This window comes from Dipteris shenzhenensis, chromosome 28, assembly GCF_047967505.1.
Source record: "Dipteris shenzhenensis isolate YYH24624 ecotype China chromosome 28, Dip_SZ_1.0, whole genome shotgun sequence".
Classification (NCBI taxonomy): Eukaryota; Viridiplantae; Streptophyta; class Polypodiopsida; order Gleicheniales; family Dipteridaceae; genus Dipteris; species Dipteris shenzhenensis.
In genome coordinates this window covers 48,632,511-48,659,716 of record NC_141623.1, presented here as the reverse complement: position 1 = coordinate 48,659,716, position 27,206 = coordinate 48,632,511, and the positions used below count along the sequence as shown (strand labels likewise).

Genomic DNA, 27,206 nt, shown 5'->3' with positions numbered 1-27,206 from the left:
GAGGGGGGTTGTTAGAATATACTCAATCATGAGTGAGTGTATGAACGTGCAAGGACAAGGGATAGAGCTAAATAGAACCTCACCTTAGTTTGACACATGGAGAATGTGATAGGGGCTTAATCCCACATACAAATTTGGTTATCCAATATCACGGTATATGAAGCCTTGATGGAGAGGACCTCCAATACCTCAGATCTAATTTTAAGGAGTTTAGGTTCTTGGAGCACCAAGGCATAGGCCCTTTTTCGATGAAAATACCAACGCTTTTTACATTAAATTTTTTTTTTAACGGGCGCAAATGTCGTTATTAAAGTCGTTAAAAGCGTCGAAAAAGAACCGTCGCTATAAAGCATCGCTATATAGCGACGCTGTTAAATGTCGCTATATAGCGACACTGATATTCGTCGTTTTTTATAACAAAATTTCCCTTGCGAAAAAGGTGATACAAAATCGCTCAAATGAAATGATCGAGCAACAAAAGCATATACATGTTGAACATATACAACATTGTTTGTTACAAAATTACCCTTTCGAAAGGGTGATACAAAATTGCTCAAACGAGCAGATATACAAAATGACATACATGGTGAAGAAAATGCAAACTACTACTACTACTACTACTACTACTACTACTACTACTACTACTACTACTACTACTACTACTACTACTACTACTACTACTACTACTACTACTACTACTACTACTACTACTACTACTACTACTACTACTACTACTACTACTACTACTACTACTACTACTACTACTACTACTACTACTACTACTACTACTACTACTACTACTACTACTACTACTCATCCGAATCGTCCTTGTCCTCGTCCTCGTCTTGTTGGCCTGATCCTTGGTCCTCGTGAGCTCGCCTTCTTCTTGATCCTCGTCACGTGCGTCTGATCCCTGGCCCTGGTGATCGCTCGCCTCCGATGATGGGACGCTTGAGCTTTGACCCTAAGAGTGAACTATATAAATTGAAAATTAGATTGGAACTTAAAGAATAAAACAATTTAAAAAGTGAGATTACAAGTAGGAGTAGACTTATACCGTGCGAGCAGCCACCTCAGCCCAATCGACCGTCGCTCCCATTGCCTCTTGCTCAATAAACCACGGCTTTGTTCCTATGCAAAATGCGCATCGCGTCTCTCCATCTGTAGGAAGACGACCCATTCCAGCTTGCTGTGGATCCAATTTACGAGAGTTAGAGTTAGCTAAAGTGCATGTAATATGTAGTAAAACAAATAGAACAATACATTAAATGAGAAGAAGTAGACTTACCATGGTTGCCTCGAATGTCAACCATCCGCCTGCACCAAAGTGCGAAGTACCTACAATGTCCAGCCATCTCTTCGCAGCCCTCCTCTGGCCCTCGAACATTTTGGGATGGTCCCTATTCTACTTCTTGAAGAACTTCCAATTAGCTTTGTCTGCCCAGCTGGGTTTAGCCAACCCCTTTGTGATGGAAGTACGCAAGGTTGATCTACGATGCTTTAAGACCAAACCCATGCACTCTCGCATATAATCCTCATTAAACTCTGAATTTGGTGGGTTAGGATATTTTTGTTTTAATTCATTGATGACTGCCTCTCGACCGCTTGCTTCTTTTGGTCATCTTGATACTGCCAATCGGTAGCAATGCCGCTTTTGAAGTGATGGCTTATCAACCGCCTCATGGTGGCCATCACTGCTTTGCCCTTTCTATCTTCTATTATCTCTCCAACAGCCATGATTTGATAGGAGAGATCCCATGATGAGTAAGGAGGACTGATGGTAGCATAGTTAGAAGGAGTGGAAGCTGTGTGCAAGCGCTTCCGGAGCGAGAAGTAGCAGTGGGAGCAGGAGAAGGCAAGGGACCTGACTGATACTATGTCTCCGGACCAAGTGGAGACCTATAGGAATGTGAGTGTGCTGACTCGTCTACATCTCCCAAGTTAGCACAACATAAGCTGCCCTTCCTACTCTTCCTTCCCTTACGAGAGGCACGTGTAGGTGATGACCCCTCGGTCGAAGGGGCATGAGGGGATGGCTGGGCAGTACATCCAACATGCTCATGCATAAGCATAAGCATGAACAAATTGTCTGCTGAGCCCCTGGCTGAGAAGTTACCGCAAGAAGATGCCATCACGTAGTCTTTTTTTAATCTTCACACTCCCTCTGCCTAGTGTTGCTTCCCATTGCATCAATCACATAGCCAGAGTAACTAGTGGTCCCATTAGAAGAAAAGGTTTAGGGAGGATTTGAAGAAAGAGGACTTAGTGAGGAGTTGAAGGAAGAAAACTATTTGCCAAGGCAAAGGCAATGCAAATGTCATAATTGAAGATGATCAACCTGCTGGGTTTGTTTTGTGGTTGACAAAGTTAATAATGAGAAGGTTTATGGTTTCTAGAAATTGCACTTAATGATGATGTAATTCTTCACCTATTGAAAGTCGTGATTTGGACGATTGATATTACTTGTATATTGTGTTGCCCTATGATTAGTTGACCACTTTCTTATAACTCTTCAACTATTGAAGGTAAAAATTATTTAGTGTGTATGTATATTGCCTTGAGCTAAGTCAGGTTCTACCTGAGTTGTTCCCCAAAATGATTGTAATAATCATGTATTTCAGACCAATTCAAAAGTCAAGAGAAATGTAACAATGAAGATGAAGAGTGGGAGTGACATATACACATGGGGAGGGAAAGGAAATATACACATCGGGAGATGGAGGAAAAAGGAGAGACTCTAATGAGAAAAGGGGGAGAGACTTCCTAGCTTAATTGGAGAGAATGGAGGCATATAAATGAGAGAAGACATGAACAATTGAAGGTGTCACTGAGGTATATGTCCTTACTCGCATACCTTTAATTCATAGCCAATTGCTTCCCTCATTAATTGGGATCCCACATGCATAGAGTGGATGAGAGAATCTTCCATGTGAGCATCTTAGCTATATACCTCTCAATGCCTTTGGCCTCATTTTCCTCATAAATCAAGATCCAATACCAAACGTCAAGATTGAATGACTCACCTCCTTGGAACCTTTCCGAATTTTATAATGCACGTATGACACCTATGAGGACAAGTGGAAAAATTATTAGATCTCTTGTACTATGAACAACTATTCCATTCAATGCACACATGGGGCCATCCACATGGAAAGGTTGGCACAAGAGAGTGCTTTCTACACTCAACTATGGGTCTATAGCCCTCCTATTCTATATTATTCAAGCTACTTAATATAACATTAAATTTTTTTAACTATTCATAGCACATGTATATGAGGAAGCACAATCAAAGTGACATACTTTGAATACGTATCTAAGTCAAACTTTGACTGTATCTGAGTCAAACTTTGACCCTCATTATACATATGATGATATTGGTACTATGAAGATGTGCATGCAAATATTTGTGTTTAGAGAGAGCTGATTGGCTAGGGATGAGAGATGCTTTGATGCAAGAAGTGTTTCACCACGAACTAGCTAGCATATGCCTAGGCTTGCCCAAAAGCCATGCCTTGGACAAGAACCATAGTCGTGCCATAGTGGCAAACTGCGGAGTGCACACTACCATGTTTCTTGCTAGAATTAGCATAGTATGTTGCATGAAAATAGCTATCATGTAATAGACCACCCCCGTGGTTGATTTGGGGCACCAAGCTAGTTGACATGTGCCACTATGGCAGTAGTCACGAGTTGAGGTAGTAGAGTAGCGATCCCACTCACGACCAGAATAGTTTAAGGGTGTTTATACACTATGGGCGCCCAAGATGTAATAAATGCATCTGGACCGTGGGCTCCCTCAATCTTGCCCGTCCATGAGCCTTGGCATGCCCACATTTGGGCAATTGTGTAAACACTCTTAGAATCTTAGAGTTTTTCAAATTTCTTGCAAATTCTAGAGACGTTGACAGTTTTGTTTTCTTGTCAACCTCACAATTTTTGTGTGATTGAGTGATGCATGAGGTCGTTCTTGAAAATTGATTTCGTTGACATGCTACTACTCAACGAGACTCGTGGAGATTCACGGTCATTGCTTTTGGCATAGGATCAAAGTAGAACACCAGATTCAATGTATGGACGTGCAGGCACGTTCGTGTCTTCGGTTCGTTGTTAGAAATTTCTCCCGACGACGCTCATTTTCCATCAGGATTCCTTCTCTTCGACTCCAACTTCCAAGAGCGTTTCGATTTTTTTAAAACAGAAAATTAGCTTGACGTGAAACCGAAGTTCGAACCGCCCGCCTGATGACTAATTTATGGCTGCGAGTTTTTGACTCAGGACGTGTTACACATGTGATGCTCTAGAAGAGAGCATAGGTAAACACATCACCACTCTCGTGGCTTTCTCTGGCTAGCTCTACTTGGTGCTCCGCCCGAAGAGCTCCCTATGAGCAAGATGGCCGTATGTGTAGGTCGAGACCGATCTGGTTCTAGAGTTAATTGAGAGTAGGAAGGGATGCAGCAACAAAGCATTAGACTGAGCATAGAGTTAAGAGGAATATATCTGTGGATTGGGAAAGTGTGTGAGTGCTACGTAGAAATTTTGATTCCTTCTTGTGTCTGTATAAATCCAAGCCTTTGGGTCCCTGCAAGATGCCGTGTAAACGACCGAGTGACTTCTATCAGTTGGAGAATGCGTTACGATCGTTCTTCACTGTGTTGGCTACGCATATTCTCGCTGGAGAAGTTGATACAACGCTTGCGGATGCCACTATCTTGGAAAAGATCTCCTGGTTAATCAGATACTTCAATCCTGTTAATCTATGCTGGCGGTACTACTCAATTCTGGCGTACAGATGCATGGCCACGAAATGGACAGAGAAGCAGGTAGCACTGATAAACTATGAAGCTTATCCTTACAGACCTCCAATACCTTATATCGTGGGAGATATGATCGAAAATTATCACGTCAAAAGGCTGGAAATTTCGGGGATACAAGTCCTGCTCTCCTTTGTGGCCGCATATCAGGGGATACTTGCAATACAATATGCGGCCATCTCGAGCGCAGGCATTGGGTTTTTACCATCGATCACAAAGCCCTTAGCGATAATAGGACTGTTCCGCGTAATGGTTTCACATTGGATTGCAAGCAAAGTCTACGTAAAGCCATACCCGTATCCTGCAGTACAGGCCGATATCGAGTTGACTGGGTACAGATCGAATAAGATTGTTACATTCTCTTGGGTCGTTGCTTTGGTGGGTCTAGTGATTCTGTCATTCTGGCCATACATCGGGTATCCTCAATCCAGCATCCCGCAGAAACATTACATGGATCTTAGCATACAATCGCTCTACCAGTACGTGGCCATTTCTATGCTCCTTTTTCATGCAGTTTCGCTGTCGCTCGGATCCAAAGGTCTAGGTAATAGGCTGGTATGCTTCGACCACTGGCTTTACAAACTCCAAACGTGCGGGTTTGTTCTCATTTTGACGGGGACATTCGTGTTTGGAATTGTGGATTTTGTGCAGCATGATTACTATCGAAATTGTGAGTTCTAGTTGTTGAAATGTAGATGTTAGAATTATTAATGTAACTCCAAAGTATAGATTATTAAGTCAGTAATCACAACAGCTAGATTAGTTGCTCTCGACGGACTTTTCTGTTAGCACTCAGATGTATTCTCTATATAAGCCGTGGGATCTTCTTCAATAGACAATCATCATCGTTTGGCCATTCTTGTTTTCTCAGCGCTTTCACTTCTTTCTCGAGCATTCTCCTTTTCTTGTCGTTCTTAGTCTCTGTTTTCTTAGAGTAAATGGGTGTGACCAAAAGTTCCGCCTGAATGACATGAGACATGTACAATAGTCATGGTTTGTCGAGCTCCTGGGTTGATGGAAGTACAATGATGTACAAAAGAGGTCGATGTTTCATGGCATTACAATGGGTGCTCCATCCTTTTTTGGATTTACGATTTCACTCGTATGTTATCATGGTGATCAAGGAGGAGTACTGACATAAGGAAGGAGGAAAACAGAATACGTGAGTGCGGAGTTTTCAGTAGAAAAAGAAAACGGAGATGCTCCTTTTATTTGTTTGAATAGTTCTTAAACAATGTTAGCTTCTTGACACCTTTCGTATTCAATGACATGCCTTTGCTTCTTCATGAATTCTTTTGTCTGATGGTTCACTCGTATTTGCGCCTAGGAGCACTGTGTAATGTTCACCTCTAGGATTTCCAAACTGGATATTCGTGTCATGTTCAGGATCTGTTCTGTCTGGTGGTTCATGGTTAATGTCGTGCATAGCAGAGCTTACAAATAATGGACATAGCTGAGTGTTGGATTGCCATTCTTATTTAGTTCTTAAACAATGTTCGATTCAACATCTTTCGTATTCAGTGACATGCCTTCACTTCTTCAGGAATTATTTTGTCTGATGGTTTACTCGTATTGGCGCCTAGGAGCACTGTGTAATGTTCACCTGATCTAGGATTTCCAAACTGGATCGTGTCATGTTCAGGATCTGTTCTGTCTGTTGGTTCATGTTTAATGTGGTACATAGCAGAACTTACAAATAATGGACATAGCTGATGGTTGGATTGCCATTCTTATTCTTTTTGTACACTAATTTGTAAAGTTGAAGAGACTTTCGTTTTGCTACGAAAACGAAAACACGATATGCTCTGCTATTATCCTTGAGGACATCCCGGTAAGGCACTGTGAATTCATGGATTATCACTTCAATTCGGTGGAACTCCTCGAGCTTGGAACTCTTATATTCAGAACTATTGTCGATATTAATGTGAGACGTGTGCTTGGATGAACTGACAACCTAATGTCGTGTGCTGCATAGATCTAAGGATTGGGTAGTACAATCTGCTTAATATATTGTTGACTTGATGTAAGATCGACTCCATGAGTCAAGGAGACAAGTGTATGCAGGCAGGGAAAGGAAGCCACTATGTAGGGCTCTGTTTCTCACGGAAAAGTATATAGTTTTCGCTGCTTTCTGATATCCGGAAGGACAATCACAACTAGAGGGAGAGAGGGCATCGAGGGAGGTTATGAGTGTGTGTGTGTGTGTGTGTCTGAGAGAGTGAGAGATCATCTGTGTAGATCGAAGAATTTTGATATTTCTGGATACTGACGGTAATGGAATTAAGCAATTACACTTCAGAGGTCTCAGAACGGTTCAAGGAAGCACTCTCTGCCAAAAGGCATGCACTATTTTGTTGGGTTTTACAGCCTTGGTAGAAGGATCTGGTAGAACATGCAACCTCTGCAAGGCAATGCATATCTTATAGAGATCCGAGTCGCTCATCCTTGCTGTGGTTGCGCTTGTGAAAGGTGCTTGTTGCTATTGAAAACAGAGTAAGAAAGGTTTCCCGAATGGTTTGACAATGCCATTTGTGGTTGCGCTTGTGAAAGGTGCTTGTTGCTATTGAAAACAGAGTAAGAAAATGTAGAGGCAAAGTAAGACAAAGAGGGCATTCAAAATCTCTACAAGCTTCCAAACTTGCTTTGTGAGAAGGAAGAAGGCACTCAGTACAATGAAACTGTCATTTAGAATGCTCAGCGTTCTTTCTGTCTATCCATCTTTAAAAGCAAGCTTTGTGATTCATCATTGTAATCCTAACTGTGTTAGACTTTGTGATGTAATTTTACCAAGTTAGTAGGCTTTCGAATTATAGGAATATAGGCCGTGTCCTGTCATGGGGGGTTGCACACTAGTGGTGTATTAAACAAACAAGTCTTCATGGGATAGAGTGTGTTGTCATAAAGAAAATAAGAGAAGCTCATAACTAGCTAAATTATGCAAAGATGGTCCATTAATTTGCTACTATGCATTGTAAAAGGTAAAAACTAATCTTGTACGTGTGTAAATGAATCAAGGAAGCACATAATGGCCCTATAAAGGTTAAAGAAGTTATGTTTAAGAGGTAGCCAAATAAGAATATTTAAGATTTCACACATGATGGAACAATGATCAAATACAATGTTGTTTTGGACTTAAATAAGAATATTTAAGATTTCACACATGATGGAACAAAATTCAAATACAATGTTGTTTTGGACTTCAAAGACTTTAATGACATCTATTGTTGTAGCATGCCATTCTTTCTATCATATTTCAAACTATTACATCTCTACTGATTGATGATTCCAACTTGAGTATGAAGTCAAGCATATATTATCTAGTCTTGAGACATCATTATATGTACATCGTCTTTCATCTACAAGTTTCATTCCACATATAGCGCCTATTGTGTGTAAGGACTTAAAAATAATAATTTCATCTTCAATGTTGTCTTTGTCTTTTTGTAATCATCACTTGGTATTAGTTATTTTTTTATGTGACTTAATTTGTATCGCACGTAACTAGAACTTAGGTGTAAAACATGCCATGCATTCTTCCACCATTGAACTACAATATGATCACCTAAAGATCTTTCTCTATCCCAATGTCAAGTTTAACTTGTTTTTTTTATCACATGATAATTTATCCCTCTTTGAAATAAATATGTGGTGATCAAGATGTCTTTTTTTAGTAGATCTATTTCTCATTGTCTTGGCTCTTATGATGAATATTCTTTGGATAACATGTTGTTAGCCTCGTTGTTAGCGTTTTTCAAATGTTTTAGTGTAAGCATTTGCAACAGTTTACATAGGGCTCAAACTTGGAAATTTTCAACAAGGTAGAACAACTATTAAGTCCCCATCAGTGATAATTTTACATAGGTCCCCAAAGATTCAACAAGGTAGCACAACTATAAAGTCCCCATTGGGGATAATATAAAGTAGATCAAATTAATAAAGAAGAGTGGAGAAATATGAAAGCACAAATAATGCACTGGTTTAATGATCTCATTCAAGAAGGAAATTTGGTCTCATATTCCACTTTGGAAGGTGTAGCTTACTTTAGGCCCCAAGTTTGCCAAGTTCCAATAAGAAACACATGGGTCGATCAAGCAAGTTGTACCCATATGCAAGATATTCCCTAACCTCAAAAAAATGGCTATACTAGATCATGATTTGGCCTACAAGGACATTGTAATAGACCTCATCTTGCTACATTTGTCTCTCCAATGCTTGTATATCATGTTTTCTCACATGGCTGTTGGGATATTTGTGATTAAAGGATTGATTTAAGCTACATGTGTGCATCCAGTAGCAGTCACATGTGTGTGTGTGTGTGTATAGTGAAGCACACTTAATGCTATGGACCATGACACAGGTGATGATGTAGTAGAAGGCATCCTCTTCAAGAGGTGCCAATGATTTAGGAAGGCCCTATGATGTAGGGTTGATTGCCTTTGATGTAGGAGAGGTGCCTACGGTCTAGGGCACTCTCTCTCCCACTCTATAAATGAGAGGCTTCTCTCTTACAATCAATAGAACACACTTTTGGATTCTTCTTGTGTTCTCACCTCTTGTCATGATACATCTCTTCTCTCCCACCACTCCCCAACATGTGGTATCAGAGCTGTAGGTTCTAGAATACCCTTTAGCCCCCTAATTGCCAAAGCATCATCTTCTTCCCATCTATCTCCTTCTTCATATTTCCTTCCCTGTTCTGCCCCAATTTTTGCTAGAGCTTGTTTGGCCTTGTTTCTAGACCATTTCCTTAGCCCTTTAAGTTGTAGTTTTCCCTTGATAGGGCGAACCTCTGGCTCAGAGGAATTAGAGAAATATCCTCTTTGCTGCCCATGCCATGACACTTACTCTGTCCAGTGACCTTATGCCAAATTCTCCTTATTGGAGACGAATTTCACCTAACCCTCCTAGAATTTTTTAAGCGACCCTTTGAGAAAGATGCTGATGAATTTTGAGCACTAATGCTCCAATGGATGAGGAGAAATCAACAAAAAAGTAGTCAATCTTGCTTAAGCTCTCCTGGGTGGCATTGTGCCATTTTGCACCTATCCTTGTTGGTCGCCCTAGGCTTTTATAAAAACTTCACTTTGGCTTCAAAATCCCTCCCAAATTTTCTTTAGGATGTTTGAATTGAGGTCTCCAATTTTATCTATTTTTACACTATAATTTTGGACAGTTTTGGTGATTGGATGCTTGATGCAAGCTTGAAAGAGTATTGATGATGATTTACTAAAGTTCTCATCAAAGGGAAAGTACTTGAAGCATGCAAGCATTGTGGAAACACCAATTGACAAAGATTGCTCTAGGATCAATCCTTGCACTTATTGTGGCCAAAACAAGGCCAAAACAATCACTCGAAGAAGTTTTGCAATGAGAAGAAGAAAGTCAAGGCAAAGATGGTTGAAGAAAGAACTCCATCAATCAATGAAGTAACACATTTTGTGGTAGCATCAACAAATGAAGAAACAGAATTTGTAAAGGAAGATAAATATTAGACCTTCTAAATTCCAACAGGCTTTGAACTTTTGTCATCACTTGGTCATGTAAAAAAGGAATGTTATGTGTTTTTAGTCCTTATAGTCTCTATGAATCTCCTCTGGTCACCATATTATGTAGGCCATGTGATATGTCTTTGTCCCCATGGTACCTCTTATAGACATGAGAAACTAGATCTACACGAAGGCCTAAGATTAATCCTTATACATGCAAGAGAGATAACCATTTGGGGGGGGGGTGGGGTTTACCCCATTTTATAAACTTTGAATCTTGGGCACCCTTGTTAGCATGAGATCCTAGCCATCGATTTATCCTTGACCACCATGAGATGGCATGTGAAACTATGTGACTAGATGTATCCTTGACATAGCATGAGGGAGACCCTTGAGGGGGGTATGTTGGAATATCTATGATTAAGGGATTTCTCCAAGGTGCATGTGTACACGCATCTAGTAGCAGTCACATGTGTGTGTGTATAAAGAAATAAGTGTCTGTGTGTGTGAGATACATTTACTAATCAAATTTATTATGTATATGTGTGTGTAGTGAAGCATACTTAGTGCTATGGACCATGACACAGGTGATGATGCAGTAGAAGGCACCCTCTTCAAGAGATGCCAATGATTTAAGAATTCCTTATGATGTAGGGCTGATTTCCTTCGATGTAGGAGAGGTGCCTAGGACACCCTCTCTCCCACTCTATAAATGAGAGAATTCTTTCTCAATCAATAGAACACTCTTCTAGATTCTTCTTGTGTTCTCACCTCTTGTCATGATGCATCTCTTCTCTCCCACCACTCCCTAATAATAGCCTCCACACAAAATATATCCATAAGCATATCATAGCTCCAAACAACTCACGACTCAATGATCTCATGAATAAGAAAAATCTTAAAAGATCCAATTGTAACACATAGGAGAAGCAATTCCAAAAAACTATTCTTAAAAATCATTTCCTCATCATCATGAATGTTAAACCAACCAAGAGATCAAGGCGCATGCAATCACCTTTCTTACGAATTCAACCAAGCTTGATGCATCACCATCTCAAAAGATAAATAAATAAATAAATAAATAATCCATCACATGTGAATACTCCAAAAATATAACATGATCATGAAATCCAAGTTCATGGATGCCATAATAGCCTCTGTAATATACTTTCACCTCTTGTAGAATTAGTTTCAAAGCCTCATCCACTCAAATATTCTATTTTACCTTCAAACATAGTATAACTCAATAGGAACTCCATTTGCATACTTCAACAACTACAAACTTCCATATTGACCTTGCTTCTGTGGGGGTTAAAGGTCACTGTGCCTTTACCCCGGTTATGTACAATACTCAAACACATATATAAATGAATGAAAAAGAAGATTAGGGTGGTTCTGCACCCACCAAAACTTGTGTGGCTCTCTGTTTCTCTGTCTCCCTCTTCTGTTCTTGCTTCCGTAAACTTGTGTGGCTCTTTGTTTCTCTCTCTCCCTCTTCCATTCTTGCTTCCGTTGAGAGCACTCTGAACTGGTATCAGAGCCCGAGTGATCTAGCTGAGCGTGCGTGAATGCTTGAAGCTCAGCAACTCTGTGGGAGGAAGGAGAAGCTCAGTGGGAAGCTTTGTGGGTGACTTTACTTGCATCCGAGTGTGCAGAGACCTTGGAGGAACCTTTGGAAAAGTCACTTTGGTTTTGTGAAGTGGTTTTGAGAGCATGTTAAGTGTTTTCAAAGAAAAAGTCGTTTTTTGAGCTTTTCCCTGTTCCGTTCGATGATAGAGACTCAGTATTGACTTATAGAGGCAACTATTGCTTTCTTTTGGTATCTGCTTCACTTCAGGACCTTGGAAACACCTTCATTCTTGAATCTCGGATCATTTCATTGGATTTTTGACTCACTGTGTCATTTTCTACGTTTTTCTGCTCGGGTGTTGGAACTCAAGTTTGGAGCAACCATTTGTAGATCTGTCAATTCCGGTGGACTCAAAAGGTCCTAAAACTTCTATGTTGCTCATCATTCGCACTCTGGTGGAGTTTATAAACAGCTCTGTTTCCAAAAACGTTTTTCAGTTCGTGTGTTGGACCCAGTGATTGAGACCACGGTTTCCAAAACCGTCTATCCCATTGGGTTTCGGATGCCCAAAAACCCCTAGCTGTCAGTTCTTATGTGATTCGATGGAGGATTTTCAGAGTTATAGATCTCTGTGTATTCGATTTCATCTCTCTGTTGTGCATTTTTCATTCTAAGGTTTTGAAACCTTAGATTTATGCCACATGGCAGTGGATAAGTGTTGACTCTCATTTCTCACTCATCGGTTGGGATTTTGAAGTTCTGGCAGAAGAGAGATATTTGTAGATTCTCTTGCTGAGTCCGATTATGCAATGGCGCCCATGTTTTGAGGCATCTCAGGTTCTATTTTCATTAGCGATCATTATCATGAGACTATGATTTCTTGAGAATACCTTATGCAGATCACTCTGGTTGTAGTTTGAGCAGTGTGCACTCATTCGTGGTGTGCATTGGGTTGCAGTGGATGATTTATAGGCCATTTGGATGCATTGCGGTCCCTATTGGATGCGCTGATAGGCCCAAATTGCCTTGTGGGATGCTATTTTTATGGACGCTTTGCACATGGATGCTATTTTATGCTAAGGGATAGCTTTGACACATTGCAGGTGATGCACTGATAGTGCTATGCTCTCTTGGATGAGATATTATTAATGCATATGCCAGTGGACGGTGTTTATGCTTGAGTCATTTGGCACTTATTGGTATTTTGGATTACCATTGCAGTTGGCAGTTTCTTTTGGGCAGATTTGCTCATATGGATGCATAGTATATGCACATGAGTCAAATGCTTTGAGACATGAGTTTTGGTGATATTTCACTCTATATTGGCATACACATTTGGGTGCACCTCACTACAAGGCATAGGCCATTTTCCGACGGAAATACCGACGCTTTTTACATTAATTTTTTTTTTCACGGGCGTAAAGGTCGCTATAAAAGTCGTTAAAATCGTCGAAAAAGGAGCGTCGCTATAAATCATCGCTATATAGCGACGCTGTTAATCGTCGCTATATAGCGACGATGAAAACGTCGCTATATAGCGACACTGTTAATCGTCGCTATATAGCGACACTGGTAAACGTCGCTATATAGCGACGATTAACAGAAGTAAAAAAAAAGGTTTAGTGGGGCTAAACAGGGCTTCCTTTTGGCCCTGTTTAGCCCCACTAATCCTTTTTTTTTTTTGTAATTACAAAAGAAAGTTTTTAATAACAAAATTTTCCTTGCTTGCAGGATGATACAAAATTGTTCTTGTGAACGATGAGGAAGAAATGCATATACATATACAACTGTGTTTGTAACAAAATTACCCTGTGAAAGGGCGATACAAAATTGCTCAAACGAGCGGATATACAATGAGCTACTACTACTACTAATCCGAATCCGAATCCGAATCGTCTTGATGGCCTATTCCTTGGTCCTCTCGACACCTGCGTCTTCTCCCTCGTCCCCGACACCTGCGTCTTCTCCCTCGTCCTCGGCACCTGCGTCCGATCCTTGTCCCTGTTGATCGCTCGTCTCTGATGATGGGACGCTTGAGCTTTGACCCTAAGAGTGAACCATATAAATCGAAAATTAGATTGGAACTTAAATTAAAAAGTTAGATTACAAGTAGGAGTAAACTTATACCGTGCGAGCAGCCACCTCAGCCCAATCGACTGTCGCTCCCATTGCCTCTTGCTCAATGAACCACGGCCTTGTTCCTATCCGAAATGCGTGCCGCGTCTCTGCATCCGTAGGAAGTCGACCCATCGCAGCTTGCTGTGGATCCAATTTACGAGAGTTAGAGTTAGCTAAAGTGCATGTAATATGTAAGTAAAACAAATAGAACAATACATTAAATGGGAAGAAGTAGACTTACCACGGTTGCCTCGAACGCATACCGTCCGCCTGCACCAAAGTGCGAAGTACCTACGACGTCCAGCCGTCTCTTCGCAGCCCTCCTCTGACCCTCGAACATTTCGGGATGGTCCCTATGTTGCTTCTTGAAGTACTTCCAATCAGCTTTGTCTGCCCAGCTGGGTTTAGCCAACCCCTTTGTAATGGAAGTACGCAAGGTTGATCTGCGATGCTTTAGGACCAAACCCATGCGCTCGAGCATATAATTGTTATTAAACTCCACATTTGGCGGATTAGGATATCTTTGTTTTAACTCATCGATCACCGCCTGCTTCTTTTGGGCATCTTGATACCGCCAATCGATATTTATGCCGCTCTTGAAGTGATGACTCATCAACCTCCTCATGGCGGCCATCACTGCTTTGCCCTTTTTGTCTTCTATTATCTCTCCGGCAGATGTGATTTGATAGGAGAGATCCCCTGATGAGTAAGGGGGACTGACGGTAGCAGAGTCTGAAGGAGTGGAAGCTGCGCGACCGCTTCCGGATCGAGGAGTAGCTGTGGGAGTAGGAGAGGGAAAGGGACCTGACTGATACTGTGTCTCCGGACCAAGTGGAGACCTAAAGGAGCGTGAGTGTGCTGACTCGTCTACATCTCCTGAGTCAGCACAACATGAGCCGCCCATCCTACTCTTCCTTCCCTTGCGGGAGGCATGCGCAGGTGATGATCCCGCGGTCGAAGGGGCGCGAGGGGATGGCTGGGCAGTACGTCCACCCGTCGGTATAGGGGAAGGAATTGCGGAGGTCCTCTGAGAGAGCAGAGAGAAGAATCTCGCTGCCTCCTCATCGCTCATCTGCGCTACAAACTCGTCGGGAGTCCCGACAAAGCCATGCGCGGCTAGCAAAGGAGTCCCCTGAGGGGTAGTCGCAGTGCTACGTGGAAGAGGGGTCGGACCAGGGGTAGTCGCAGTGCTAGGACCGAGAGGAGTCGGACCAGGGGTACTCCTCGGGGTAGTCGCCTGAGAGGAATCAAAGTCCTCTGGAGCATATAGATCGTGAGCTCTCCTCCTGCGAGGCTGTTCGTACTCGTCGGATGAGCGACGTGATCCCATATCTAACATAGACACAAACACGAAAACAGAAAACAAAAAACAAACATGAGCATTCTCATAGGCATAGGCATAGGCAAGAAGAAAGAAGAGGGAAATGAAAGAAGAGGGAAAGGAAAGAGGGAAAGAAGAGGGAAAGATAAGAGGGAAATGAGATGTAAAGGAAAGAAAAGAATGAGAATGAGGAAATAGAGAATGACAGAAGGGGGAAATAGAGAATGAGAATGAGGAAATAGAGAATGAGAGAAGGAGCTTATGCTCATGCGGAAAAAGAGAAAGAGCTTATGCGGAAAAAGAGAATGAGAGAAGCATAAGCTTCTCCTTTTCTCTATTTTCGCATAAGCTCATGCAGAAACAAGCATAAGCTCATGCTCATGCATGAGCATAAGCTCATGCTTATGCTCATGCGAAAAAAGAGAAGGAGCTTATGCGGATGCGGAAAAAGAGAGAGAGCTCATGCGGAAAAAGAGAATAAGAGAAGCATAAGCTTCTCTCATTCTCTATTTCCGCATAAGCATGAGCTCATGCTTATGCTTAAGCATAAGCTCATGCTCATGCATGAGCATAAGCATGAGCTTATGCTTATGCTTATGCGGAAACAAGCTTAAGCGGAAACAAGCTTATGTGGAAACAAGCTCATGCGGAAACAAGCTTATGCGGAAACAAGCTCATGCGGAAATAAGCTCATGCGGAAACAAGCTTATGCTCATGCGAAAAAAGAGAAGGAGCTTATGCGGAAAAAGAGAATGAGAGACGCATAAGCTTCTCCCTTTCCCTATTTCCGCATAAGCTCATGCGGAAACAAGCATAAGCTCATGCGAAAAAAGAGAAGGAGCTTATGCTCATGCAGAAACAAGCTTATGCGGAAACAAGCTCATGCTTATGCTCATGCGGAAAAAGAGAATGAGAGAAGCTTATGCTTCTCTCTTTCTCTATTTCCGCATAAGCTCATGCGGAAACAAGCATAAGCTCATGCTCATGCATGAGCATAAGCTCATGCTTATGCTCATGCGGAAAAAGAGAAGGAGCTTATGCGGATGCGGAAAAAGAGAGAGAGCTTATGCGGAAAAAGAGAATAAGAGAAGCATAAGCTTCTCTCATTCTCTATTTCCGCATAAGCATGAGCTCATGCGGAAACAAGCTTAAGCGGAAACAAGCTCATGCGGAAACAAGCTCATGCGGAAATAAGCTCATGCGGAAACAAGCTTATGCTCATGCGAAAAAAGAGAAGGAGCTTATGCGGAAAAAGAGAATGAGAGAATCATAAGCTTCTCCCTTTCTCTATTTCCGCATAAGCTCATGCGGAAACAAGCATAAGCTCATGCAAAAAAAGAGAAGGAGCTTATGCTCATGCGGAAACAAGCTTATGAAAAACAAGCTCATGCTTATGCTCATGCGGAAAAAGAGAATGAGAGAAGCTTATGCTTCTCTCTTTCTCTATTTCCGCATAAGCTCATGCGGAAACAAGCATAAGCTCATGCTCATGCATGAGCATAAGCATGAGCTTATGCTCATGCGCAAAAAGAGAAGGAGCTTATGCGGATGCGGAAAAAGAGAGAGAGCTTATGCGGAAAAAGAGAAGGAGCTTATGCTCATGCGGAAACAAGCTTATGCAGAAACAAGCTCATGCTTATGCTCATGCGGAAAAAGAGAATGAGAGAAGCTTATGCTTCTCTCTTTCTCTATTTCCGCATAAGCTCATGCGGAAACAAGCATAAGCTCATGCTCATGCATGAGCATAAGCATGAGCTTATGCTTATGCTTATGCATAAGCATAAGCATAAGCATAAGCTCATGCTTATGCTCACGCGAAAAAAGAGAAGGAGCTTATGCGGATGCGGAAAAAGAGAGAGAGCTTATGCGGAAAAAGAGAATAAGAGAAGCATAAGCTTCTCTCTTTCTCTATGCTCATGCTTATGCTCATGCGGAAAAAGAGAATGAGAGAAGCTTATGCTTCTCTCTTTCTCTATTTCCGCATAAGCTCATGCGGAAACAAGCATAAGCTCATGCTCATGCATGAGCATAAGCATGAGCTTATGCTTATGCTTATGCTTATGCATAAGCATAAGCATAAGCTCATGCTTATGCTCATGCGGAAAAAGAGAAGGAGCTTATGCTCATGCGGAAAAAGAGAAAGAGCTTATGCGGAAAAAGAGAATGAGAGAAGCATAAGCTTCTCTCATTCTCTACTTCCGCATAAGCTCATGCTTATGCTTAAGCATAAGCTCATGCTCATGCATGAGCATAAGCATGAGCTTATGCTTATGCGGAAGCATGAGCTTATGCTCATGCGGAAAAAGAGAATGAGAGAAGCTTATGCTTCTCTCTTTCTCTATTTCCGCATAAGCTCATGCGGAAACAAGCATAAGCTCATGCTCATGCATGAGCATAAGCATGAGCTTATGCTTATGCTTATGCATAAGCATAAGCATAAGCATAAGCATAAGCTCATGCTTATGCTCATGCGGAAAAAGAGAAGGAGCTTATGCTCATGCGGAAAAAGAGAATGAGCTTATGCGGAAAAAGAGAATGAGAGAAGCATAAGCTTCTCTCATTCTCTATTTCCGCATAAGCTCATGCTTATGCTTAAGCATAAGCTCATGCTCATGCATGAGCATAAGCATGAGCTTATGCTTATGCGGAAGCATGAGCTTATGCATGAGCTTATGCTTAAGCTCATGCGGAAACAAGCATAAGCTCATGCTCATGCATGAGCATAAGCATGAGCTTATGCTTATGCCTATGCTTAAGCATAAGCATGAGCATAAACTCATGCCTATGCTCATGCATGAGCATGAGCTTATGCGTAAGTTTTCGCATGAGCTTATGCGGAAATAGAGAATGAGAGAAGCTTATGCTTCTCTCATTCTCTTTTTTCGCATAAGCTCTTTCTCTTTTTCTGCATGAGCATAAGGGAAAAAAGTGAAAGGGGGAAAAATGAGAAAAAGAGAAGGGGGAAGACGGAAAGAGAGAGAGGGGAAGAGAGGGTTCCTACGCCCATTACTGCAGCTAGCGCTTAAGGCGCTAGCTGCAGGCCAATGCAAATAAAAAAAATATTAAATGGAAATAAGAGGAAGCACTTACCTGTAAAAGTATGTCCCGCTCGGTGTAGTGGACTGGCCCCACAAAAGAGAGAGTATGTCCCGCTCGGTGTAGTGGACTGGCCCTACAAAAGAGAGAAAACAACCCATTTTTTCAAATAAGATGTTAGTGGAAAGAGGAGATCACAAAAGCAACTTCTTGAAAGGAGACAAGGAAAGAGAAGATTGAGGAGACAAGGAGAAAGAGAAGGAAAGAAATACAGGAAAAAGAAGAGGTGAGTTTTCTTTCTTTCTTTCTTTCTTTCTTGAAATTTCGTTTTTGGTTTCAATCCTTTCAAATCAAGCATGAAAACTAGTTTACAACTTTAGCAATACAAGTAGAAACACTCACAAAACCAAAGCTAACAAACAAACAACCTACATTGTTGAAACAAACTCACCTCTTGAAGAACTTTCTTTCTGGAAACCAAAGAGGGAAAAAGGAGAGAGAGGGAGTACAAGAGGTAGGAGAAGGGTGAGGAGTGGGAAATAGAGTAGGAGGTTGCCTGGAATAGATGGGAGGTCGTCGAAATAGGTGGGAGGAGATTTGGGGTTTCTTACTGTAGAGATTAGGAATGGCTTATGCAAAAACGCCGCGCGTTTCGCCGTTTCGGGTTTTAACCCACAGCGTCGCTATATAGCGACGCTTTTTCGTCGCTATATAGCGACGTTTTTAATTAAAAGCGTCGCTATATAGCGACGCTGTGGAATTAAACGTCACTATATAACGACGAAACAGAGAGTCGCTATATAACGACGAAACAAAGAGTCGCTATATAACGACGCTTACTGTTTATTTTTTTTGTGTAGCCTCTTGTGAAGCTCAAACATGCTATGCTTATAATTGTCAATATCTCCTCTTACTATATAGCCTTACCATATATGATTTTTAGTTTCAATCCTTACTATATAGCGACGTCATTTTTTTGATATGGCCTCAAGAGAAGCTCAAATTAAACATGCTATGCTCATAATTGTCAATATCTCCTCTTCATGCTTATGTTGTGGTTTTATAAGTGTAGATGGAAGGGACGAGTGGAAGCTCATCCGATGATGCGCCAACGCCCGGGAGCACGAAGTGGCTTACGGAGAGGTTATATTGTCATTGCACTCATTGCAAGCGAGAAGTACGACATCAACGTCGTATTATCATGCGCCACTTGCGGATGTATGGGGAGGAGCCGGAACCAGTACCCCCCGTTGGTGTTGCACATGTTGATGGATCATCGCAATCTTATTGTATACCCGGAAATAGAAGATCTTCTATTTACACGAATGAGCTTATGACAGGATGAGGAGGGTGACGAGGGTACACATATACCTTCTCACTTTCAACAAGACTATAGTCTCCCGGATGACGACGAGGGTATGGTCGACATGATGGATTCCATTTTTAGGGGCACTACATCCCACGTACACGTGATGTCAGAGTCTGAGGTCAAAATGCGAGAGTTGCAATCAACACAATTGTACGAGGGTGCTAGGATGTCTAAACTACGTGCTTGTCTCTCAATCTTGAATCTACAAGTACAGTATGGGTGGTCGGATACAAGTGTCTCGGCCTTAATGAGGTTAGCCCTTGCATTAATTTGACTCATTATTTGGATATTGTTTGTTTTGAGAATCATCATTTGGATAGTGTCTTTGTCATAGGTTGCTCCAGAAGATGTTGCCTGCACCAAATACCATGCCCGCATCAAGAGATGAAGCGAAAAAGATGCTAACAACGGTGGGTATGGATTATGATACCATCCATGCTTGTCGTAATGATTGTATTCTCTTTCGTCGTGAGCATGGAGATTTGGCTAGTTGTCCAAAGTGTGGGGAACAATGATATAGAGATGACTTGCAGGGTGAGCGGATACCGGTAAAGGTCTTGAGACACTTTCCCATCATTGCAAGAATACAACACATGTTTCGATGCAAATCCACGAGTTGATGACATGGCATGCATCTCATCGGTCCACTGATCACACATTGAGGATTCCCGCAGATTGTGCAGCTTGGAAGCACATAGATATTCAGTGGCCGGACTTTGCGAGGGAGCCACACAACTTACATCTTGGGCTAGCCATGGACGGCGTGAATCCTTTCGGGTTACGCTCGACATCTTGGTCGACATGGCCCATAGGCTTGTGCAAGAGTCATTAGTATATATCACAGAGTTTCTTGCATCCACGGATCCTGATATGCCGCAAGCTTGGCACAACAAGGATGATGATCGCATCATTGGCGAGGTCCCCCAAGGAAAAGGGATTGAAAGAAAGATGAGCGAAGAGTAAATGGAGAAATTCAATAAGTTTTGTATCCTCAATAGCCCTGAGATGCAGAAGTGGATTGAGAGATATGAAGTGGCCAAAGCAGAAAGAATAAATGCAAGGACGAGATTCAGAGTAATGTACAGGCGATCACAACCATATCCACGAGATCTGGCTCTTCTCCCTACTCACATGTCACTTGATTGGCTACAACTAGCTGTACGTAAAGCCGAACGTGATGGAGAGACAATAAACGAGCGCGAGCGGGAGTTATCATCTGGATGTATGGTGCTTGTAAGTTTCTTATCTCTTGACGTAATTAAGTAATTATTTGTGGCAATATATGCTATAAAATAGGTGCATCTTCATTGATTTAATGATGCTCTTTTACAGTACAAAAAGTACAGTGCATTATGGTCATATGGACGACATTTTCGCGTGGAACGCATCGATTCAAAGAGAGTCACATATGATTGTGGAGTCATGGCTAACTTCACACAAGATAGCCGAGCAAGTGCTTCAGATACCAATCTTCTCTCCTCACAGTTGGATTATTGTGGAACCATACGCGACATCTATGAAATTGATTTCAGACGATTTACTATTTTCATTCTTGATGTAAAATGGTTTAGAACTACTTACAACGGTCCCCATGCGATAGTGAGAAAAGATAGTAGCGGTCTCTTTGCAATAGACTCCACCAAACATTGGACCGATGAAAGTGATACTTTTGTTCTTCCCGAGCACTGTGAGCAGGTGCATACTAATGATTTAATTAGTCAAATCTTTCATTTTTATAGTCCATTGATATATATATAATTGACGACATTTGGCACCCATCTTCAATATAGGTGGTTTTTCATCCGGATCGTTCTGATCCAAGATGGTGGTACGTGATCCAAGTTGCACCACGAAGTAAGCAAATATTTGAAGATCGAGATGTGGATATGGAGATGCCACTACCAATGCCGGATCCAATTGATGAATCTAGCGAAGAAGATGTAGATCACCATATGAGACAAGAGGAAGATGCGCATAATGACATCGCACGGGAGGAGGATGGAGATCACGATATTGACGAAGAAGACAACAATCATCAAGATCAATCACCACACTTAAGCTTTATTGAAGAAGAGGATCAAATACTTTTAGGTGAACGTACGATACTAGAGTACGATGATGATATAGGAGATCAACTCGGTATAGAGTTGGAGATAGACTTGCTTGGCGCCTTAGACTTGGCTCAAGATGAAACAGTTGATGTAAATGCTCTTATTTGATTTTTCTCATCTCAAACTTGGACATGAATATATGAACTTCAAAAGCTTGATGTACATGCTCTCATTTTTTAATTCTCTATGAGCTCAAACATGTATGAAAATTTTAAAAATTTTGTCATTGGAAAAAAATAAATTTTAAGGCCTTTAAAAAAAAAAAAACCTCTCTGTAAAACGTCGCTATAATATTTTGTCTCAGTGTCGCTATATAGCGACTTTTAAATGTCGCTATATAGCGACTTTTCCTAACGTCGCTATATAGCGACTTTTAGCAAAAGTCGCTATATAGCGACGATTTGCGAAGCCCGATTTTTATACCGACGATTAACGCTAAGCGAGCGCTAATCGTCGGTACGTAAACGTCGCAATAGGATGCGTGTGTAGTAGTGCCTGGTATTTGGTGTGATTCTCTCTCATAGGCACTAGCATTTGGGATTTTTGCTTCATTTGCATCATGGCATCCTCTTCCATGTCTGAAAAGGAGTTTTTTAGCATTAAAAAGTTTGATGGGACAAACTTTTCTTTGTGGAAAGAACAAATAAGGGATGTGCTTATTCAACAGAAGCAGATTAAACCCTTGGCAGGGATTGAAGCTAAGCCTGCAAATATGTCTGAGGATGATTGGAATTAGTTGGATGCATTAGCAAAATCTACTATTAGACTTCATCTTGCAGAGTCAGTTTATTTCACAGTAGTAAATGAGCAGACTCCGGAAGATTTGTGGAAGAAACTGTGTGCCACTTATGAAAAGGAAACTGCCTCTAATAAAGTTTACCTCATGAAGAGGTTGTTTGAGCTGCAGATGAAGGAAGGGTCTCCATTGCTTCTCACTTGAATGAATTCAATATTATTTTCAGCCAGCTTGAGGCTCAGAAGATGAATTTTGATGCGGAGAATAAGGCAATATTTCTCTTATGTTCATTGCCATCCTCATGGGATACCTTCTGTATAGCTGTCAGTAACTCTGCACCTGGTAGAGTACTGAAATTTGATGATGTTGTGGGTAGCTTGTTGGCCGAGGAGATTAGACGGAAGTCTATGGATGGCAACAAGCAGGATGCAGCCTTAAATGTGCAAAGGGGAAGATCACAGTTCAGGGGGAAGTCCCAAGAAAGAGGGAAGTTCATAGCAAATCCAGGGCACGGAACATTGAGTGTTACCACTGTGGCAAGAAGGGCCATATGAAAAAGGATTGCTACAAGCTGAAAAGAGAGCAAAAGGATAAGAAAAAGAATGTGAATTGGGGTGCAAATCAAAAGGAAGAGAATCCACAGGAGGACAAAGGAAAAGTGAAGATCGAGGAGATCAATACAGTCACACATGATAGTGACAATGATGTTCTCTTCATGTCTAGTTTATCTATAGAGTTGCTTACCACTTCAGATGATGCATATTCCTTGGATTGGATTTTGGATTCTAGTGCTTCATTCCATGTTACTCCCCATAGGGAATGGTTCTCCACTTATGACAGTGGAAAGACAGGTTGTGTGCATCTTGGAAATGACTATGCATGTGACATAGTGGGAGTAGGTGACATAAAGTTTTCTTTTGCAAATGGGTCTGCATTTATTTTGAAACATGTGAGACATGTGCCTAAGTTGACCAAGAGTCTTATTTTAGTGGGTCAGCTAGATGATGCTGGTTTTCTCACCACTTTTGGCTTTCAGAATTGGAAAATTCAGAAGGGCTCTATGCTTTTGGCCAGGGGTGCCAAGTGTGGGACGTTGTATCCCTTACATGTATCAGGGGTATTTGATCATGTTGTTGCAATAACCGAGTAGCCAAGCACTTCTTTGTGGCATTGCAGGTTGGGGCACATGAGCCAGAATGGAATGAAACTCTTATGCCGTTTGGGTATGTACCGCATTTGAGTTTCTGTGATTTTGAATTTTGTGAGCACTGTCTCTATGGGAAGCAGACTAAATCAGCCCATAAAAGAAGGGGAAAGAAAGAGTTTGAAAAGCTTGATTTGGTGCATTCAGACGTATGTGGTCCCATGCCTACATGGCCATTAGGCGAGGAAAGTGTGGGCTTATGCTGTAGCTCGGAAGAGTGATGTGTTCCAGGTATTTCAGAAATGGCTGGCCTTGGTTGAGAATCAGTCAGGTAGAACGCTTAAATGCCTACGGACTGACAATGGGGTGGAGAGTATCTCTCTCATGACTTTCAGCATTTCTGTGATACATATGGGATTAAGAGGGAGCTCACATCCCCTCGTACTCTAGAGCAAAATCCAGTTGCAGAAAAGATGAACCGTACCATTCAAGAAAGGTTGCAATGCATGCTTTCCAATGCAAGTCTTTTTGGTGGTTTTTGGGCTAAGGCAATGAAGATTATAGTGCATCTGATCAATAGATCACCTAGTAAGAGTTTGGGTGGTGGTATTCCTGAAGAGGCATCGAGTGGCAACAAGCCCTCTTACTCTCATTTGCATATATTTGGGTGTGAGGCATATGCACATGTGCCAAAAGAGTTTCGAAAGAAGCTAGATCCTAAGTCTAGGAAATGCATCTTTCTGGGTTATGGTGAAAGTGGAGAGATGGCCTATCATCTCTAGGATCCAGAAGCAAAGAAGATCATACACAGCCATGATGTAGTCTTCAATGAGAAGAAGATGCATAAGGCACCCATGAGGGATGTGGAAATGAGGAGAATCACTTTCCAGGATGTGAATCCACCTTCATATGTTGATAGAGAGCAAGCTGTCCATGCACCAAATGTGCAATAAATGGTACCACCAAGTACTCCCACAGGTATACAATCAAGGGTAGATGATGGATAATCTATTGGTGGAAATGATGCAAGTGGGACAGCAAGCTGAAATGCTCTTGAGAAAATCATCTAGAGTGTCTAGACCACCTGATAGGTTTGTTCCAGGAGTAGACTATGTGATGCTTACTGATTGCGGGGAGCCTTCTTGCTACAGAGAGGCTATGATGCATGAGGATCAACGCAAGTGGGAGTATTCTATGCAATCAGAGATGAGTTCACTTATGAAGAATAAGACAGGACTTGGTTTCTTTGCCACATGGAAAGAAAGCATTGCCATGTAAATGGGTCTACAAAATGAAGGTTATAGTTGATGATGTGCCTAGGTACAAGGCCCGTTTGGTCGCTAAAGGGTTCAAGCAAGAGAAAGGTGTGGACTTTGATGAGATATTCTCTCCGGTTGTGAAGATGACCACACTTAGATGCATGCTTGGACTAGTGGCATCAGAGGATATGGAGCTTATGCAGATGGATGTCAAGACAGCTTTCTTGCATATGGGCATTTGCATGAGGAAATTTACATGGTGCAGCCAGAAGGCTTTGAAGAAAAGGGCAAAGAGCATTTAGTTTGCAAGCTGAAGAAGAGTCTCTATGGTCTTAAGCAAGCGCCTAGAGAATGGTATCAGAAGTTTGATGCTTTCATTTGGTCCCAGGGTTTTAGAAGGAGTGAAATTGATCACTACCTCTACACTAAAAGGGCTAAGGATAATAGCCTGATACTCCTGACACTATATGTGGATGATATGCTATTGGCTAGCAAGAATACTTATGAGCTAGATGCATTAAAGGCCAAGTTGCATGAGGCCTTTGATATGAAGGATTTGGGACTTGCAGGTCATATTCTTGGTATGTGCATCATGCGTGATCAGAGTAGGAAGCTCCTTTGGCTTTCACAGAAGGAGTATGTTACAAAAGTATTGCAGCATTTCAATATGGAGGGGGGGAAGGCAGTGAGTACTCCATTGCCTCCATATGTGAAACTGAGTCATACAGATAGTCCCAAATCAGATGAGGAAAGGGCCATGATTGCCAAGGTTCCTTATGCATCAGTAGTTGGGAGTCTTATGTATGCTATGATAGTTACTAGACCAGACATTGCATTTGCAGTGGGAGTTGTTAGCCGGTATATGGCTAATCCAGGAAAGAGGCATTGGGAGGCAGTTAAGTGCATCATGAGGTACATGAAGGGTACCAAGGAGATGTGCATCTGCTTTGGTAGAGGAGACATGCGTGTACTTGGGTTCACAGATTCAGACTATGCAGGGCATGTGGATACTAGGAGATCCACTTCAGGTTATGTGTTCACCTTTGCAGGTGGTGCAGTGTCATGGATGTCTCACACACAAAAGTGCATTGCTTTGTCTACCACAGAGGCTGAGTATGTTGTAGCCACAGAGGGTTGCAAGGAGGCTATATGGCTTGATCGGCTAGTGGGAGATTTGGGGATTCATACAGGTGTACGAACATTGCATAGTGATTCCATGAGTGCTATTCAACTAGCATAGAATCCGGTCTTTCATGCAAAGACCAAACACATTGAGGTCAGGTACCATTTCATCAGGGAGGTACTTGAGGACAAGTGCATAGAGCTTGTCAAGGTTCATACAAATGATAACCCTACAGATATGCTGATGAAGAGTCTACCTAGTCAGCAGTTTGAGTATTATCGTGTATTGATGGGCATTAGATAGTATGCTCACTAGTTGTTCTCCCTTAAAGGCACATTGTCCTTTAAGTGGGAGGTTGTGGGGGTTAAAGGTCACTGTGCCTTTACCCCGGTTATGTACAATACTCAAACACATATAAATTAATGAAAACCAAAACTTGTGTGGCTCTCTGTTTCTCTCTCTCCCTCTTCTATTCTTACTTCCGTAAACTTGTGTGGCTCTCTGTTTCTCTCTCTCCCTCTTCCGTTCTTGCTTCTGTTGAGAGCACTCTCAGCTTCATCAGGCCTTGCACTTGTTCACTATCTATTTTATTGAGAAAGGAATGATCTAGCCTTCCAATACCAATGGGACTATGTATGCCTAATTGGAGTGGTTTGTGTACGGTTCTAGCTATATGCTGGGCGAGTGACATGGTGCTGCTATGTGGCCATTGGAAACTAATTGTAATCACCTCATTACATGTGAGACTCTTGGAGGTGGAGCAAGACAAGTGGGCTCTTCCCCTTGCCTATTTAAAGTCTTGCATATTAGTGTGTGACATATCTTAGGGAGCTGTATTATCTTAGTGATCAATACAAAATTTTTGTTTCTTTATGACATCTTGTCTCTCATCTTCTTTCTACTTTAGCTTGACATTCTAAGCTTTAACATGGTGTCATAGCCATATTCGAGGCTTACCTTCCAAGATTTTCTTACTCCCTCTCTTGTTTCCTTTCTCATTTCTATATAATAGGTGAGATATTGAGATAGATTCAAGATAAGGAGTCCCATTTATGAGAGGGGTCAATGTTTGCTTGGTTGTAGTCATTTTTGGTGAGTTTCAAGCCATTTCTTGTATAT

At 41.7% G+C, this 27,206-nt stretch overlaps 1 protein-coding gene across 1 annotated transcript; it reads left to right on the top strand.

The window, feature by feature from the left end:
- Nucleotides 1–4,436: 4,436 nt before the first annotated feature.
- Nucleotides 4,437–5,644, top strand: LOC147883658 (uncharacterized). Its single transcript, XM_087400113.1, has one exon. The coding sequence runs from the start codon at nt 4,590–4,592 to the stop codon at nt 5,493–5,495; it is 906 nt and encodes a 301-aa protein (XP_087256239.1). The 5' UTR covers nt 4,437–4,589; the 3' UTR covers nt 5,496–5,644.
- Nucleotides 5,645–27,206: the final 21,562 nt, after the last annotated feature.